At 51.3% G+C, this 17,547-nt stretch overlaps 2 protein-coding genes and 1 long non-coding RNA gene across 13 annotated transcripts in view; 2 read left to right on the plus strand and 1 right to left on the minus strand.

The window, feature by feature from the left end:
- UBE2F (ubiquitin conjugating enzyme E2 F (putative)) overlaps nt 1-1,351 on the plus strand; it is a 52,917-nt gene extending 51,566 nt beyond the window's left edge. For all 9 annotated transcript variants that reach the window (XM_045034687.1, XM_023259916.2, XM_045034685.1 and 6 more), the window contains one exon: nt 679-1,351. In XM_045034687.1, coding sequence (XP_044890622.1) covers nt 679-729 — 51 coding nt within the window. In that variant the 3' untranslated portion in view covers nt 730-1,351. The remainder of the gene's footprint in view (nt 1-678) is intronic.
- LOC123379323 lies at nt 1,255-13,451 on the minus strand. Its single transcript, XR_006583671.1, has 2 exons — nt 13,316-13,451; nt 1,255-1,392 (listed from the first exon to the last, which is right to left on the minus strand). It is a non-coding gene; the product is annotated as an uncharacterized LOC123379323 (long non-coding RNA).
- Nucleotides 13,417-17,547, plus strand: part of SCLY (selenocysteine lyase) — a 33,115-nt gene continuing 28,984 nt past the window's right edge. For 2 of the 3 annotated variants that reach the window (XM_003991297.6, XM_006935738.5), the window contains exons 1-2: nt 13,417-13,556; nt 16,106-16,218. In XM_003991297.6, coding sequence (XP_003991346.2) covers nt 13,468-13,556; nt 16,106-16,218 — 202 coding nt within the window. In that variant the 5' untranslated portion in view covers nt 13,417-13,467. The remainder of the gene's footprint in view (nt 13,557-16,105; nt 16,219-17,547) is intronic. The other variant, XM_006935737.3, reaches the window with a different exon arrangement.

Below are 17,547 nucleotides of genomic sequence, written 5' to 3' on the forward strand. Positions count from 1 at the left end.
CTTAGAGCAGGCCTGAGGGACACACCTGGGGTGCTTCCTGCCCGTGCCGGCCTGGAGGTGCTGAGGGCCACGCCGCCTCTCTTCAGCGGATGTGTCGGGCTCTGCCTGGCGCCCAGGGAGGGGCCCCTGCCGCAGGCCCACCCCTTGGCACAGCCGTCCCTCGGATGGCGGGCCGCACTCGTGCCGTGAGAAGTGGGTACATTTCCAGTAGGCAGCAGGGTCTGCGGGGGTCGTCCTAGGAATTCGGATCTGGACGTGGGTCTTCGGAGAGCAGCAGCTGCGACTCATCCCCAGTTGTGGTCAGGAGCCCTGTCCTGACCTCCGTTGTCCCCTTGACCACACTGCGGGCCACACTCTCCCCATCTGCAAAACCAAGGGTCTTAGGCTCCCTTCCACTCGGAGATTCTGTGTCGCATCCCCACCCCCAGCCCTCCTGGCACGGCGTCCCGCCCACAGCGGACACCCAGAGTAGCAGGGAAGTGGCACTCGGCTCCTCGGGCCTCTGGTTGTCCTGCGGCCGTGGCAGCTGGGGGCCGGTGGGGCCAAGTCCTGCCGGCGCTCTCCAGAGCACGCAGCGGCTCCTTGGCTCGGGTGGGTCCCACGCGTTCCGGAAGTGGTGCTTCCCTCGCTAACTCGCTCCCTCTTGTTCCTTCTCCCCCGATCCCTCTCGCTCCACAGGAGGACTTCCGGAATAAAGTGGAAGATTACATTAAGCGTTATGCCAGATGATAGGAGGAGGAGACGGTGGGGCTGTGGACTGTGTGTTGTAGGCTTGTCCCCAACCGCAACCAAAAGGGAGCCTCCTCCCCAGCCCTCGCGCTCCCTCAGACCCCCGGGTCGTCCGCATCCCGTGACCACGCTGTCCCGAGGAAGAGCCTCTGCACGACCGCCCATTGTAGATGGAGAGTCCCACATAAATACAGCAGGAACATGTGTCTGGGGTCCTAAAGAGTTGTCTGCTTACCTTAACATGTTTACTTTTTGGAAACTGTACTGTATAGGCTGTTGATGAGATTCCTGAGCAGTTGTCATGAACTCAGAGTTGAGGCTAGCGCTTGCTTTGTCCCCCTTTCCCCAAGCCCTTCCCCGCACACGTGATGCTGGTGATGTGCTCAGTGTAGCTCGCAGGTGGGCGGTAAGCAGCCCGCTACACACTGTGATTGGATGCAGATTCTCTCAGCTCCTTCCCGCCGACGTTGGTCCTGCCTACATGTCATGAAGCTTCCCAGAATGCATAGTCATTCACTGTAGATCTCTTACTGAAATGCGTATTTTATTTAATGTAAGTATATTTTGGAACAGATTTGTAATTTGTACAATTTAATGCTTTAATTATTTTTTTCTATCTTCATTTAGTTTGTATTTTCATTGTATAGAGCAGACAGGAAGATGCTGGGGAGAAATACAAAGAAAATATGAAAGACACATTATTCCTTCTGTCCAAATGAAACAAGAATTTGGCTTCTAAAAATCAACTCTTTGGGGTCCAGTTGGGGCGAGGAAGTTTTTGGAACCTTCTGAAGCTAGATCTGGGTGGTTTAAAACAAAAGGCAGGGAGCCCTTTCCCACCTGCTGCCCCGAGGAAACCGGCCGGAGCCCAGGTCAGGCAGGGGCTTGGTGTCTCCACAGTGGCCTTGTGGTTGCGAGCCAGTAAGCAGTGCCAGGGGGCCTGGGGTCCTGAGGGAATCAGCCACCCACGTCTCCTGCCCCTGAGACCGTGCCTGTGGCCTTCTGAGCTTGCTGTGTTTCCGGGCCACCTGCAGGGAGCCTCCTAGGGCCTTGTGGGGCTGGGAGGCAGCAGCAGCATCCAGCCAGACTCAGGCCAGTGCACTTCAGAGGAAGAAGACTAAGGAGGCAGGTGGATTTACTCCAGCAGTTAGATATCTGACCCAGTGAAATCAAATGCAAAATAAATAATTGTAGGGTTTTCACCTGCTGCCTGCCTGGCATAGTCAAGTTTAACAGCCTCCTCTGACCTCTGGATCCCCCCTCTCTGCCGTCTCCCCAGCCTGGTGTGTTTTTCCTAGTTTATAATGCACTATCTGATTATGAGATCAGTGTGTCCTAGAGATGGGCAAGGAGGGAATGTGGCCATGCTTCCTTCCCATTTGTAATCGGGAATTGTGCCCGTTAGACTGAGGGGGCCCTGACCGATCGGCCACACCTCGGGTGCACAGCGCAGGAAGAGTGGGGCCGGATGGAGGGCATGGTGGCAGCTGGGAGGCTTGGGGCCTGTGAGGAGGACAACAGTAACCCTGCATCCTGGAGCCTGGAAGAGGCACTGAAGCTTACACACTAATTGGAGCAGGACACAGGGCAGATCAGCAGCTGGCCTGCCCACACTGTGGCCTGAGTTCTGCCCCTGTGATCCAGGCCACGCGGTTCTGTGCCTGGGCAACCCCAGGCTTGAGTCGTCATATCTCACGGCTGTCCGAGCAGCTCCCAGGCTGCACAGCTGGTGGTGCAGATGGAGGTGGAAGAAATGACTCCAGAGCCCATGGGTGAATGGAAATCCGCACGTCGTAGTAAAAGAGTACCTTCTGGACGAGACTGGAAGGTACGGCTGCTAATTCTGACCTCAAAATATTTGCGCAATAGAAAAATACTTTGCTTATCAGAGATCAGTTAATTCCTCAGAAATGACCTTTCCCCGTGACAAGATCATCCTTTTCTGTCCGGTGCAAATCCCTCCGAGGCCTTGCCTTCCCCCATCTTGGTAAGGAACACAGCCAGCCTGGCCCAGCCCATCGTGGTGGGGAAACAGTACTGCGCTGGGCACGTGGCCAGGGGGGCCCGGGGCATCTTTGGGCGGCTGCAGCACCCTGACTTGCAGGCCTTTTGGTTTCTTGGGAGTCTCCTCCCCCTCGGGCCAAAGTAACATTTCTGACTCTAGTCCACGGGCTCCACCAGGCGGATGATAATTGGTGGTTTCCGATCTGCCAGGGGAGGGTTTCCAGTCCTGGAGCCAGATGGCATGGAGCAGGCCCTGGGAACAGGAAGCTCCGGGCTTCTCTCATGTCCACTGGGGTCCCCCTGACTCCGAGGCGTAGCGTTTGGATGTCAGCAACACGTTTCCCAAGCACAGCCAGCAGGAAACAGTTCCAGGGTAGACCTGTCGGAAGGCCAAGCTCACGTGTCTCACCTCTCAAACACAGACTCCCTCTGAAGTCTCTGTCAGGAGCCAGGGCGAGTGCGTTAGTCTGGTGTTACGCACTGATCCTTTGCTGTGTTACTTCCGCCCTCTGTATTTGGCTTGTTGTAGAGTGCTGGCCCAGGGAGCAGCGTCTTGGGTTATGGTTAACAAGACACCCTGCTTTATCTACTGTCCTCCATAAGCACCAAAAGCCTTACAGGGCTGTTTATGGTTTCTACCAACTACAGATTAAGCCAGGTTGTGCACCTGCTAGAGAAGTCTGCGGTACAGAAATACAGGTGAAAGCTTTGTAAGGGCTGGTTCGGACTATTTGCAGCAGCTAAAATAGTCTGAATGTGTAGTCTTTAAAAGGAACATGCACCTTAGTGTTTGCTAGTTTAAGTGTTTCAAAATGTCCAGGCAGATCTTCCTCTGCCCTCAGTCCCCCGGCCCCCACACTTCTGTGAAACGCCCCCATGGGTGCAGAAGGCAACAGCCGCTGTCCCCGTGATTTGGCCAGAGCCGGACCAGTCCCAGCAGAGTCTCAGGCCACCTGGTGGCTGAGCCGGCGTGCAATCCTCTTACGGTAGCAGGAGCAGAGATTGGGCCGGGCTCTGGAGCGCCGCACAAAAATCCCAGAGCGCAAACTCCAACTCCCAGGTGGTGGTGCTCCCAGAGGATGTGCCCCGCTGTCTCCTGGGATTGCTGTAACCGCCCCCCCCCCCCACCACTGCTGTGAAGACAATCACAAATTCCTATTATGTCAGACTTCTTCCCGACGGGACGATCGAAATCAGCCGGAATAGTTATTCATGTAAAATTCCAACCAGACGTCACAGTGAGCCACCAATCGCAGTCTTTAACGAGGCTCTTCTCAGCCCGTGCAGGCTATCCTGGGATCGTTTGCACTTTCGTTCACTTAAAAATATGTCCTACCTTGGAAAGTCAGGTTTGCTACTCATCAAAGTCTGTTACTCATCAAAGTGTCTAATAAAATGCTACTGTCTAGATAGTCTTAGCAAAATAACGTGTTTTCACTTTGCCAAAGAACTTGGGAAATGAGAGTGCTTGTCACTCCCCTCTTTCCTCCTGAAGTCCTGCCTCAAACAAGTCAACAGCTTGGAGGGGTTAATTCGGAAGGGTCCGTGTTGCCCACTGAAGTCCCCGCTCATGGCCTGGGTCTCCGTGGGTTACCAGAATTGATGGAGTGAAAGAACTGTGGTTTGAAAAAAGTTCTTCAAAAAGCCCAGTGATGAAGGCATTTGGGGACCTGGCCTTGTCAAGAATGTCTATTCATGTTAAGCTGTATAAAGAACTGAATTATACTCTTTAAAAAAAAAAAATCATCTTAGGGCTCATTCATTTCCATTGCCCAGTTCGCTGAGCCAGAGTTCTTTGATAAATTCACTTTTCAGTTCATGTCAGGGCCAGCCGGAAGAAACCATGCTTGCCCAAGAGTTCCTGGTGCTGGAGGAGAGACGGGACAGCGCCCCAGCTCCGCAGAATGGGGTAAATACTTGTCAGGGGCCAGGCGCCAGGAAGGACCAGCCGTGGGCGGTGTGGCACCTCGTGCAGTCTCCCTGGTGAGCCTTCCCACCCAGCGGCGCTCTCCCTGCTCTGATGCCCGTGTGCAGCCTGCTCCGTCTCTGGCCTCGTACAACTGACTCCTCTGTGTTGCAGTTTTTCCTGTTGGGTTTTTATCACCTTGGTGTCAGACCTCATTGACCCACCTGGTGCTCGCCAGCCGTGGATCTTATCAGATGTCTCTTTAAAAATGCATTCCGGCCTCAACGGCCCTGTTCACCTGTGTCCTGCCCTCCCACCCCCACTCCCAACCAGGGTGAGGCCGAGGGGCCCTGAGGTGGGTGCAGCACCGGGCATAGAGAGCCGTGTTGTCTGTTCAGCCTCAAATGAGTCTGAGAGGACCTGACTCCCTGGGGTGGTTCTCGATGGGAGCGGGGGAAGGGGGGAGTCCAGTGGGCACGGATCCCACTGTGGTTGCTGTGCACCTCACCAGACCAGCCCGTGGTGTGTGACAAGGGCCACAGTTGATGCAGGAAGACCTGGCTGACAGCCCGGTGAGACCAGGACAAACCGGTGGGACGACCTGTCCACATTCCCCCCAGCTTGCTGCCGGGGGGCGGGGGGCACCTCTAATCTTCCCATCCCCTCCAGAAGAAGCCCCCCTGCACCTAGCATATGAGCCCATTGTGACTGGCCCCCTGTCCACTGTGCCAGCCACTGCCCTGAAGACCCTGCCTGACCTCAAAGTGGGTCATGACCTTCAGGCCTTGTGACAAGGTCCACCTCCCTCTTGGGGCTCCTTCCTCGATTGAGTTCACATGGTGCCACTGCTGTGAGGCCTACCTGACAGGCAGGTGGACAGCTCCTGGGATAGCCTCACCTTGCCCAGGCTTCCAGGAGCACAGGGGGTGTGGTCTACAACTGGTTCCATTTGTATTCCTGCCCGTCCGGAGTCAGGCAGCATGTGGAGCACGGGGCCTTGGCTTGGCCATCCCATGAAAACGGAATCGCTTGTTACAATAGGGTTACTAGGTGCTGAGTAAATCTAGCAGGACCTTCAGAGTCCAAGCACAGCAGATGCATAATGCCTGCTCAAGACAGCCCCCTCACTGCGAGCCCGGTGTGCTGCCTGGAGGCAGTGGCTGATGCCTCACAGGTGAGCGACCCACCCTTCTCTGAGAGCTGGCCGGTGCCGAGTCTGAACAGTCTGCTTTGCTGGAGCAGGTAGGACTGGAGAAAATACCGCAGAGTAGAAATAATACCGAGCAGATTCGGGCTGAACGGGACACTTTGAGTGTAGCATTAAAAGGAACTTTTTCAGGGGAGAAAACCACATGTTTAGGGAAATGCAGTGAATTGCACTTTTGACTCGGAATCAAAGTCCCAAGGGGACACCAGGCTGAAATGAAAAGGCAACAGGATGGAGCCATAACTGGTAAGACCTCAGGGCAGGGTCGATGCTGGGAAAACAGATCAATCACCTGGAGACAAATTTGGTCAGTTCTAGAGTGCAGAAGGGAACAACCATTATGGGAAGATAACGGAAAGGACAGAGGGCACTTGCACTGGTCCAAGATGGGGTAACCGTCTTATCTGAACAAGCAAAATCCTGACAGTGTAGACAGGATTACAGTTTTCAGCCCTCGGCCAGCAGGCGGAGCAGGGCGGTGCTCCCTGAGTGAGACCTGCCCGGCCTCAGCCCAGGCAAGGGGAGACGCAGGTGGAATCCAGCAGGCACTGACCTTGAGACGGGACTAAGGATGTGGGGAGGCCACCGGAGCTAGAGTTCCCAGGGGACAGGGCAGCACAGAGCGAGCTCTGGAGACCTGCAGCCAGGCCCTCAGACTAGCACACTACCCGAGAGTGGGGAGGAGCACCACCCGAAAGGAGAAGAGAGAATGACCCCGGGAGCTCAGACAAGAATAGTGCACGTTCCCACGAGCCAGACTGGATGTGTGATCACCTGTGATCACAGTGCACTGCGGAGGGCACCAGCTCCGTGACAGGAAAACCGACACTGAAGGCTGCACGTGGTCCCGGCCAGATATCTTCAGAGCAAGCCTTAAAGGGATCGAGTCATTTCAAAGGAACCGTGTCCCAGAACAAAGACAAATAGGAATTTTTAAATCCAGAGTCTGCCACCAGCAGCCCGGCCCAGAAGCCTCTGTCTCAGTAAGCCCGAGACTACCGGCCCCCGTCCAGAGGCACCAGGGAGGCCAGGCGGTACCTGCTTTTAAAAGGAATCCCGCGACGCGCACCCGGCCCCAGAAGCCCCCAGCCCCCGGGGCTGTCCAGAGCCCACTGGGGGCCCTCCACCACGACGGCCCAGCCACCCCCGCAGACCCGAGCTCCCCTTTCCCCCGTGAGAGAGCGCGGTCTGCCCAGCCTGGGCAAGTGCCCTCTCCGCAGATGGCACCAGCGGGAGCCCCGGCAGCACCAAGCCCACCCCATAACCGCACGGGCTCTCCTGCTCCCGGGTGCTCCTCTACCCGCTTCAGATGCTGGGTCTCCCTCCTTTTCTGCCCCTCCCCTGCCCATGCTCCGCGTGTCTCTCTCTCTCTCAAAAATAAACAAGATTTTTAAGAAGGTTAGCTAAGGGGAGTTCTACAAACAAAATGGAAATGATGAAAGGGAATATTTATAAATCATATATGATGATTACATTAAAAATATGCCGTTTGATACATGACAATGACATCTGAAGGTAGAGAAGGTCGAGGGAACAAAATGCAGGTGGGTTTCCTCACTTACTCTATGGTAAAATGTTGACGCCAGTAGACTTTATAGATCCCACGTGTAGGATATACTAAAAAAGCAGCCACTAAGAAAAATACGCTAAAAACAAACAAAAAAAAAAAACCAGTGTGAAGTGCAGTGATACCAGCAAAATTGACAAAGAATTTCTGAAAACTTTCTCCCCCATAAAAGCAACAAGAAAATTGGCAACAATTCTCAGAGCCAGCTTTTCCAGAACTCTGGAAATTAATAACCAAAGGCAGTAATCGTAAGTAGAATTTACTTCAGTGATCTTAAGGAGAAATCTCCGTAAGCACAGCAGATTTGTGCCACGTTAACTTACACTGGCCCCAATTCCCACTCTAAGTCCACAGTAGCCTTAAAAACTAACAGCCCACGTTTGCAGTGAAAACCAGGAACACCAGTAATTTGGTAACTGCAGACGGAGCAGAGCACGGCTGGAACTCCTTCAAAGCCTCCTTCCCGGAGTCTGTCGTTATTTAACAAATCTGATAGCGTTGAAATGCTATCTGTATTTGGTCAGAATCTGAAACTTTATGCCTCAAAGGAAATCACCAAAACAGTAAAAGGACAGCCCACAGAATGGGAAGAAAGATTTGCTAATCACATCTGATAAAGGTATCCAGAAAAAAAAAAAAAAAAGAATTCTTACAACTGAGCAAGTACAGGATGACGAACTTAAAAACAGAGGAGGGCCGCCTGGGCGGCTCAGTCAGTTAAGCATCCGACTCTTCGTCTCAGCTCAGACCTTGATCTCAGGGTTAGGAGTTCAAGCCCCACATTGGGCTCAGTGCGGGGTGTGGAGCCTACTTGAATGAAAATGGACGGAGGATCTGGATAGATGTTTCTCCAAGGAGGATATACAGGTGGCCAACAGGCACATGAAAAGATGTTCAAAGTCACTAGTGACAGGAAAACTTCCCGTTCACTCCCCAATTCTTTCTTTTAAGTTGATTTATTTTGAGAAAGAGTGTGTTGGGGGGGGGAGGGGCAGAGAGAGAGGAGGAGAGAGAGAATCCCAAGCAGGCTCTGTGCCCTCAGTGCAGAGCCTGACATGGGGCTCAGTCCCATGAACTGTGAGATCAAGACCTGAGCCAAAATCAAGGGTCGGGTGTTTAATGGACCGAGCCACCCAGGTGCCCCTTCACTACTCACTTGTGACACCAGACATGTGGGATTTTTCCCCCCGCACAGACCAGTTCTCTGACACCAGCTGGGTATCTTACAATTCAGTTTAGGTCCGACACCTGTACCTGCCGGGAGCATCAGATCCCACAGGTTAAGAGCTCCCCGTCCTACAAGACTGCCCCCCACCCTTCAGATGCCAGTCCCAAGTCCTGGCCTCTGGCACGTCTGACTGGCTGCATACCAAGGCTTCCGGTGACCCCCTCTATGGGTTCAGTAATTTGCTAGAACACGTCACAGACCTCAGGACAACAACTTTACTAGATTACAGGCTCATTATAAAATGAGACGACTCAGAGTGTCACACAGAAGAGCTGCCTAAGTCAAGGTCAGGGGGAAGGGCATGGAAGATCTGTGTGCGCACAGATCCAGGAGTGTCCTCTCCAGGTGTGCACTCTCCCAGCACCCCACGTGTCCACCCGCCAGGACGCTCTCTAAGCTCCTCCAGCCAGGGTTTTTACAGTGGCTTCATTATGCAGAGATGATTGATTAAATCACTGACCGTTAATGCTTAGGTCTCCAGCGCCCGTCTCCTCCTCAGAGACTGGGGGTGGGAGGGGGGCTCAAAGTTCCAACCCTCTATCTAATCAAGTGATTGGTTCCCCCCCACCCCGACACCAAGCTTGAGTGTGGCAGAAAAGGGCTTGCTACAAAGAACAAAAGATGTTCCTTTCACCTGTATTTCTGTCTCACCGGGAAATTCCAAGGGTTTTACGAGCTCTGTGCCAGGAAACAGGGACAAAGACCAGACATACATTTCTTATTATATTCCGCAATATCACAATTAGTCATTAGGGAAATGCAAATCAAGACCACTTCACACCCACTAGGATGGCTAAAATAAAAGACAGTGACAAGGGTTGCTAGGGATGCTGGGAAATTGGAGCATTGCTCTACATTGCTGGTGCAATGCCCGTGCAGCCAGTTTTGAACACCTATCGGAACATTTCATCAAAAGTTAATACAAAGTGAACATAACAAGTTAACATGAAGCTACCATATTACCCAGCAATTCCACTCCTAGGTATATAACCCAGAGACCTGAAAATATATCTCCATGTAAAAATGTGTACATAAATGTTCAGAGAAGCATTATTCTTAATAGTTTAAAACTGGAAACCCAAATGTCTGTCAACCGATGAATTGGAAAACAGGATGTGGTATAGCCAGGCAAAGGAATAGTAATCATCAATAGAAAGGAATTATGGAAACGTGCTACAACCTGGATGGACCTCAAAGACATGAACACATCTGAAAGAAGCTATGGTTCCACATAAATGAAACGTCCAGAAAAGGCAAATCTATAGATACAGAAAATAGCATTGTTGTTGCTAGGGGCTGTGGGGAGGAAGGAATGGAGACTGAATGCTAAATGAGTATAGTGTTCCTTTTGGGGGGTGACGAAAATGCTCTGGAATTAGTGATGATGGCTGCACAACCTTGTAAATATACTAAATTGTACACTTAAAATGTTCTTTAGTGTTTATTTTCGGGAGAGACAGAGACAGAGTGCTAGTGGGGGAGAGGCAGAGAGAGAGAGGGAGACACGGAACCCGAAGCAGGCTCCAGGCTCTGAACTGTCAGCACAGAGCCCGACATGGGGCTCGAACTCACAGACCGTGAGATCATGACCTGAGCCAAAGTCGGACGCTTAACTGACTGGGCCACCCAGGTGCCCCAAATTGTACACTTTAAAGGGGTGAATTTAATGTATGTGAATTAAAACTATTTTAAAACGCTATTGACAAATCAAGAAGGAACACTAAAAAAAATGTCTGAATAACCCACAGGAAGGCAAGTAAAGAGAAACGGTGTTGAAAACCAGATGAAGCAAACAGAAAACAGTAAGATGGTACCTTTAAGAGTCAACATTAAATATATGTAAATGAGCTAATCCACTGGAAGGCAAAGGCTGGCAGAATGGACTACTATAGTTTTGGAAGATGTACCAACTTGTGAAAAACTGGAAAAAGCACCTCCTATCATTTATTACAACTGCATGTAGATCCACAACGATCTCAACATTGTCAGAAAAAACTGTATTTCCAGGACCCAACAACGTAAAATTTACAGTGCCTACCACTGTAATACAAAATTACAACCCCATACAAAATCACAGGTATGCAAGGAAGAAAATAAGACGCATGGCAAGGGGGAAAATCAGTCAAAAGGAGACTAGAGAATTAAAACAGTTCAAGAAGGTAGAGGGAAGACTGTTCATGTCGAGACGTGGAAAATATACAAAAGACACAAATTCAACTTCCAGAAGAAAAATACATACCTGTGATGAAGAAAATATACTAGATGGGCTTAACAACAGGTGATGTACTGCAGAAGAAAATGTTCATGAACTTGAAGAAGATACGACAGTAAAAACAATACGGAATGAAACAAAGGGGGGGGACAAGAACGAGGGCAAAAAACAACAGAACTTCACTGAGCTGTGGGACAACTCCACACACCCAATATACTTGTAACGGGGGGTCTTCAGAAGAGTAGGGAGGAGAAACTTATTTGAAGAAATAAGAGCCACTGGGTGGCTCGGTCGGTTAAACATCCGAGTCTTCATTTTGGCTCAGGTCATGATCTCACGGTTTGTGAGTTCCAGCCCTTCCATGCTGATGGCACGGAGCCTTCCTGGGCTTCTCTCTCTCCTCTCTCTCTGCCCCTCCTCCACTCTCTCTCTCAAAACAAATCAGCCTTAAAAATGTTTAAAAGTCAATAATAGAGCAAAAATATTAAAAGCAGGCAAGAAATAAAGACACATAGTATGTAGAGGAACAAAGTGACGGCAGATTTCTCATTGGAAACAATGCAAGTGAGAAAACAGTGGAGAAACATCTGTACTAAAAGAAAAAAATCCAAGCTAAAATTCTTTACCTAGAGAAAATATCAAAGATGGAGGCAAAAGAAAGACTTTTCTCAGGGGCACCCGGGTGGCTCAGTGGCGTAAGCGTCTGACTCCTGATTTCAGCACACGTCCTGATCTCTTGGTTCTTGGGATCGAGCCCCATGTCAGGCTCTGCACTGAGCACCGAGCCTGCTTGGGATCCTCTCTCACTCCCTCTCTCTCTCTCCCAAAATAAATAAATAATAACTTTAAAAAAGGACTTTTCTCATGCATGTAAAAACCGAAGTCCTATCAGCAGACTAGCCCTAGAAAAAATTTTGAACAAAGGCCTCAGACAGAAGGAATATGGTACGAAATGGAAATGAGGAACCACACCGGGGTTTCTCAGCCTCGGCACTGTTGCCATTTCGGGACGGATTATTTGTTGCTGGGGGGGCGGTCCTGCGTGTTGTAGGAAATTAGAGGCTTCTGCTCACTAGGTCCCAGAAGGACCTACCCCCAATTATGACAACCAAAATTATCTCCGGGCATTGTCAAACGCCCCTTGGAGAGAAGAGTCACTCCCAGTTGAAAATCACCGTATTGGATGGATTTTTTCTTTTGTTTCAAAATTTTTAACCCTTTATGCTTCTAGGCAATAATCAGAGAATTCCTATGCTCAGGCATTCAGCTTACTAATTTGCTGATTGTGTCTATTCTATTCAGCTCATCTCTTGTGTTTTTAATTTTTTTTAATGTTTATTTTTGAGAGAGAGAGAGAGAGAGAGAGAGAGAGACAGAGCACGAGTGGGGGGAGGGGCAAAGAAAGGCAGAGACAGAGTCCGAAGCAGGCTCCAGGCTCCCAGCTGTCAGCACAGAGCCCAAGCGGGGCTCGAACTCACGGACCAGACCGTGAGATCATGACCTGAGCTCAACCGACTGAGCCACCCAGGTGCCCCACCCTTGCTCTCTCTTAAGCCCATGCCCTCCCATCTCCTCCAGGCCTCTGCCTCTTGTCTCTCATCTTCAGTTTTCTTGTTAGCTACCTCCCTGCAGTTTATAAACATGTTCAGTCTCTAAAATATTTCCCTTAATCTTGTAACCCCTTTTTGTGGCTCCTTCTCCTTTCAAACTTCAGGAAACTGTTGGCCACGTTCTCAGTTCTTTCATGTCCCATTCATCCGTCAACTCACTGCGCACTTTTCTGCCCTCTCCGCACTGCTGTACTCAAATTTCCCTTAGTAAATGCATCAGTGCTCCTAACTGTATACAGTAGACACTTTGCGGACGCCTCTCCGCTGCACTCTACAGTCTCATCTGCTCTTGGCCATGCTCTCCCAATTCCCTTTCTTTTCCCCCTCTGCTGATAGTTCTTGAACTCCTGGGTGTCTCCTTGCTTCTTAACTTTTGCTGTGTCCTTTGCTATGGCTGCACGTTGCAAGAAATGAGCTCACTTTGCCAGCAAGAATGAAAGGAAATAAGGAACCCAGAAATATAGAGGCTTGCAGAGTTGGAAGAGACAACGCCTGGACCCCAACAGGAGGTCAAACCGAGAAAGTCTACGAAAAGCCAGTTAGAATTCACCTTCTTGGTAAAGCATTCCCGAATTCAAATTCTGGGTCCTTCACTGCCCGTGTGAACTTGGGCAAGGTGCTGAGCTTTTCCATACCGTACCTCAATTTCCCCATATACAAAATGGGGACAACAGTGCCCCCTTAACAGGCCGGCCCCGGCCCGGGCCCCGGCCCGGCTGCCGCGGGTATGGACCGGGTATGGACCAGCGCAGACTCCAGAGAGGCGCTCACTCCCTCCTCCTAGCCTCCGTGACCACGCCCCCTGTGACGCACACCCGTCACCTGACCTCCCTCAGCCAATCGGCATCTCACCTGTGCTGGCCCCAGACATTGGCCGGAGTGCAAAGCTCAGCCAATCCGGACGCCGCCCGGGCCTCGCGGCCCCGCCCCCTCCGCCGGGCCTCCAGGAGACGCTCCCGGGCGCGACCCGCGCGGTCGGCCGTTTAGGGTAGTGCTGGGGCCCGATGGAGGCGGCAGTAGCGCTCACCGGGGATGCGCGCGGGCGCGCGGCGAGTCAGCCCGGCGACGGTGGAGAGAATACCCCACCGGAGAGGTGCGCGCCGTGAGGGGGAAGCGGCTGGCGCCCTCCTCCGGGAAGCCCTCGGGGTTGGGAGGTCCCGCCCGGGGAGGCTGGAGGTGGGCCGTGGGGAGCGGTGGGCAGGGGTCTCTCCAGCGAGGGGTCCCCCCCCACCCCGGGGAGGTCGGAGGCGGGCACTGGTCTCTCCGGGGGAGGGACCCGCCCGGAGGGGGGCGCCAGCTGGCGGTCCCCGCGGGCCTGCGGCCGGGCGCGCTGTCGGCGGGGCGGCTCGCGTCGCAGGGTGCGAGGTGGGAAGCACCGCCGCGCCGGGGCTCCCGCGCCAAGTGACGTCCGGGAGTCAGCGCCCGAGTCCGGGGAGAGCGCGCGGGACGGGGGAGCATCCGCTGCACCGGCCCCGGGGCTGAGCCGAGCGCGCGGCTGGAGCGGAGGGCTTGGCAGGGCGACGGTCAGCGAGCGGAGCCCCGGAGCTCAGGAAGGACTTCGGGACGTGTATTCCAGGCGCGGGGGGAGGGGGTGGCGGGACAGGGGAGGAAGCAGGGCAACGTTGGGAGTCTTGTAAAAATCTGGGAGAGGGAGGTGGTGTGGGCCGGAGTGGTGGCAGTGGTGGCGAAGGGGGGCTTCTGAGACGGAGCCGCAGGACTGGCTGCTGCACCCGCGCAGAGGAAGGAGGGTCTGCGGAGCGTGCCTCCCGGGCCCCTGGCCTGAGCAGTTGGCCTTCCGGTCCACTGTGCCCCTGCACCCGAATATGAGGAGTGTTTGTGTCTTTAAAATTCCGGTCCAGGCTGAAATCTGACCATCTTTTTCATTAGGCAGGCTACTTTGGTGGAGACTGAGCAAAGGGGCTAGGGGAAAGTCCTGCAGGGAGACTCGAGTGGAGAGGAGGCTCGCAATACCTTTTTATTACATTTTGGTTATGGACATAACAGAGTTTCGCTTTCGCATCCGATAACGATAGCATCTTAAGGAAGAAGACAATAATAGAGCAGAGTTATCTATAAAATGTTCATCTGAAACTCAGGCCATGGATTAGCTCCCCCAAGCGGCAGACTGAAAAGCTGCAGTCGCTGAGCAGACACTAGTAGCTTGAGGAAACTTAGGATACTTAGTAGGAAGTGTCAGCAAAATTAGGGGCCCTTGCAGATTTCAGTCACAGCAGAATCAGCACATTGCCAAATGGGAGTGGCCAAGGGTCAAACTTGCCAAAGCCTCAGACTAGTCAGGTGACTTTGGACAGCAAGATGTTGCATTAAAACACTGTGGTTAAAAAAACAACAACAAACTTTTAACAGCCACAGTTGGTAATTGTATTCGAATTTTCATGTGGGTTGGTTTAATTAAACATTGTTATTGATTTTAGGGGCACCTGGGTAGCTCAGTCAGTCGGCCCACTTTGGCTCGGGTCATGATGTCTTGGTTCCCGAGTTGGAGCCCCACATTGGGCTCACTGCTGACAGCACAGAGCCCACTTGGGATCCTCTGTCCCCCCCTCTCTCTGCCCTTCCTCCATTAGTGCGTGCGCTCTCTTTAAAATGAATAAAACATTTAAAAAACTGTTACTGATTTTAAAATCAGGTAAAATAATAGTATTAGGCAGGATTACCTATTGTATCTATTAAGAAAGTATCTGAAGGGTTTTGATACTGGTAAAAACAAATACAGATAAATTTTATTTAGGAGGCATCTTTCAGGGGATGTGCTTTTCTGTGACACTTTGTTGCAAGTCCGGCCCCTGCTGTGTGCTGGCCATTGTTCTCAGTGTTGGTGACAGAGCAGTGAGGAGAACTGGCAAAGCCCATGGGCCTCTGCACCTGACCTTCTATTACTGCCTCTCAAGGCAGACAGTCGACAAGGAACCAGTGCAGTGTGTCAGAGGCTGCCGAGTGCCATGGGGACAGAGGAAGGAGCGGGGGGGGGGGGGGGGAGTCTCCGGGTGCTGGGAGGAAGGGGACTGGCCGCTGTAGGGGGCTTCACGAGAAGGTCAAGATGGAGCAAAGACCCAAAAAGGAAAGTGGGGTGGCGGGGGTGTGGTCACTGGAGGCACAGGAAAGTGAAGGGGGGAGGGAGGAGAAGCAGGTCCGCTCCTGTCAGGGAGCAAAGGGGAGGGTGTGGGGAGGAGTGGGCACCCAGATCACCCGAGCCTCTGGCCAAACCAGAAATTACAGAGAAAAAAGAAAAACTTCTGGTGAAGTTAGAAAGCCCTCTGGAATGTGTGGCTACTAGTTCCCCTCCTTCTGTGTGGAGGGCGGGAGACAGATCTGTCCTTGTAACCAGGACCCTTGATGCTCCTACCAGGGGCTGGAAAGAGGTTTTGCAGATCTAAATGGATGCTCTCCTAGTGATTGTAGAGGACGCTAGCAAATACTAGATTGTTGGAAAACCGGGCATACCTTCTCCGTAATTCATGAAGATGGGGGGATTGCCAAGTGCAGCTGGTGTGGTGGTCATGCAGAGAAGCTCCCTGCCCTTGCTGTTTGCTCCTGCGGAGGCGACGGACACAGGGCAGCCGTGCTCCGGGTTCCGTCTCCTTTTCCTTAACAGACACATCTTTGTTCTCTTTCCGGCAGGAAAGTTTACATGGACTATAACGCAACCACCCCGCTGGAGCCAGAGGTTATCCAGGTCATGACCGAGGCCATGAGAGAAGCCTGGGGGAATCCCAGCAGTCCTTACCCCACAGGTAATCCTAGAGGGTGCTCACAGATCCGAGATATGGAGGGCGGGGCACTCTTAGAGAAATTGTGCACCACTTGTGGTCACTTGGTGTGGAGAGATTTTCTGTTAACTGCAAGTCTCAGGTGTAATTTTTGGTAGATTTTATTTGTTTGTTTTTCCAGAGAAGTCCAAACTTGTACACTGAGCTGGTTGATAATCTTTCATTTGGAGCACACACACCGTCCCCCTTACTCAGATGAAAACGATGTTTTATTAAGAGCTATTTGTAATAGCAATACCTATTGAAACCCTTTCACGTATCTGTCTGTCTCAGTTGAGTCTTACAAAATTTGCAAAACCTTTAAATCATCACGATTGCATATAATCCTGGCCTTTTTTAAAATGAAATTTACTTTAAAATTCTTAATGTCTGTTATAATAAAAATATTCTTGCGGCGCCTGGGTGGCACAGTCGGTTAAGCGTCCGACTTCAGCCAGGTCACAATCTCGCAGTCCGTGAGTTCGAGCCCCGCGTCAGGCTCTGGGCTGATGGCTCGGAGCCTGGAGCCTGTTTCCGATTCTGTGTCTCCCTCTCTCTCTGCCCCTCCCCCGTTCATGCTCTGTCTCTCTCTGTCCCAAAAATAAATGTTGAAAAAAAAAATTAAATTAAAAAAAAAATAAAAATATTCTTATTTATTCTTGTTTTAATGTAGATCATTAAATTGGTGGTTTGGAAAATAATTTGCTTCAAGTCGGGAGTGTTATGTTTTTCACATAGTGATCTAAAGTTGTACCTTTTTAATTTAATGCTTATCAGATAATTAAGATAATCTTAATATGGATTGTGATGAACTAAAAGCTTTCAACAGAGTGTTGCCAAGCTCTAGGATTTAGTAATATTTGTATACAACTTTACAGGCTTTTGTGGGTTTTCACATGTGTTCGTTTACTAAAAGCTTTTTCAAAATCACGTACTAGTCATTCATTAACTTCTTTGGTACGTGTATTCTAGTTAATCTTTTGGACGTTGTATCTTATCTTTCCTCTAGTAAAATTGTATTTTTTGGTGAATTAAACTTGAGAATATGGAGGACAATAAAATGCTAATAAAAAACATTTATTATAAAGAAGTTTAAGAGTAACCTTGCAGGAGGCTCCTGGGCAGCTCAGTCGTTCAAGAGTCCAACTTTGGCTCAGGTCATGATCTCACAGTTCACGACTTCAAGCCGTGTGTGGGGCTCTGCAGACAGCTTGGAACCTGGAGCCTGCTTCCCTCTCTCTCTGCCCCTCCCCTGCTCATGCTCTCGCTCTCTCTCTCTTTCTCAAAAATAAAAATAAACATTAAAGAAAAAAG

This window comes from Felis catus, chromosome C1, assembly GCF_018350175.1.
Source record: "Felis catus isolate Fca126 chromosome C1, F.catus_Fca126_mat1.0, whole genome shotgun sequence".
Classification (NCBI taxonomy): domain Eukaryota; kingdom Metazoa; phylum Chordata; class Mammalia; order Carnivora; family Felidae; genus Felis; species Felis catus.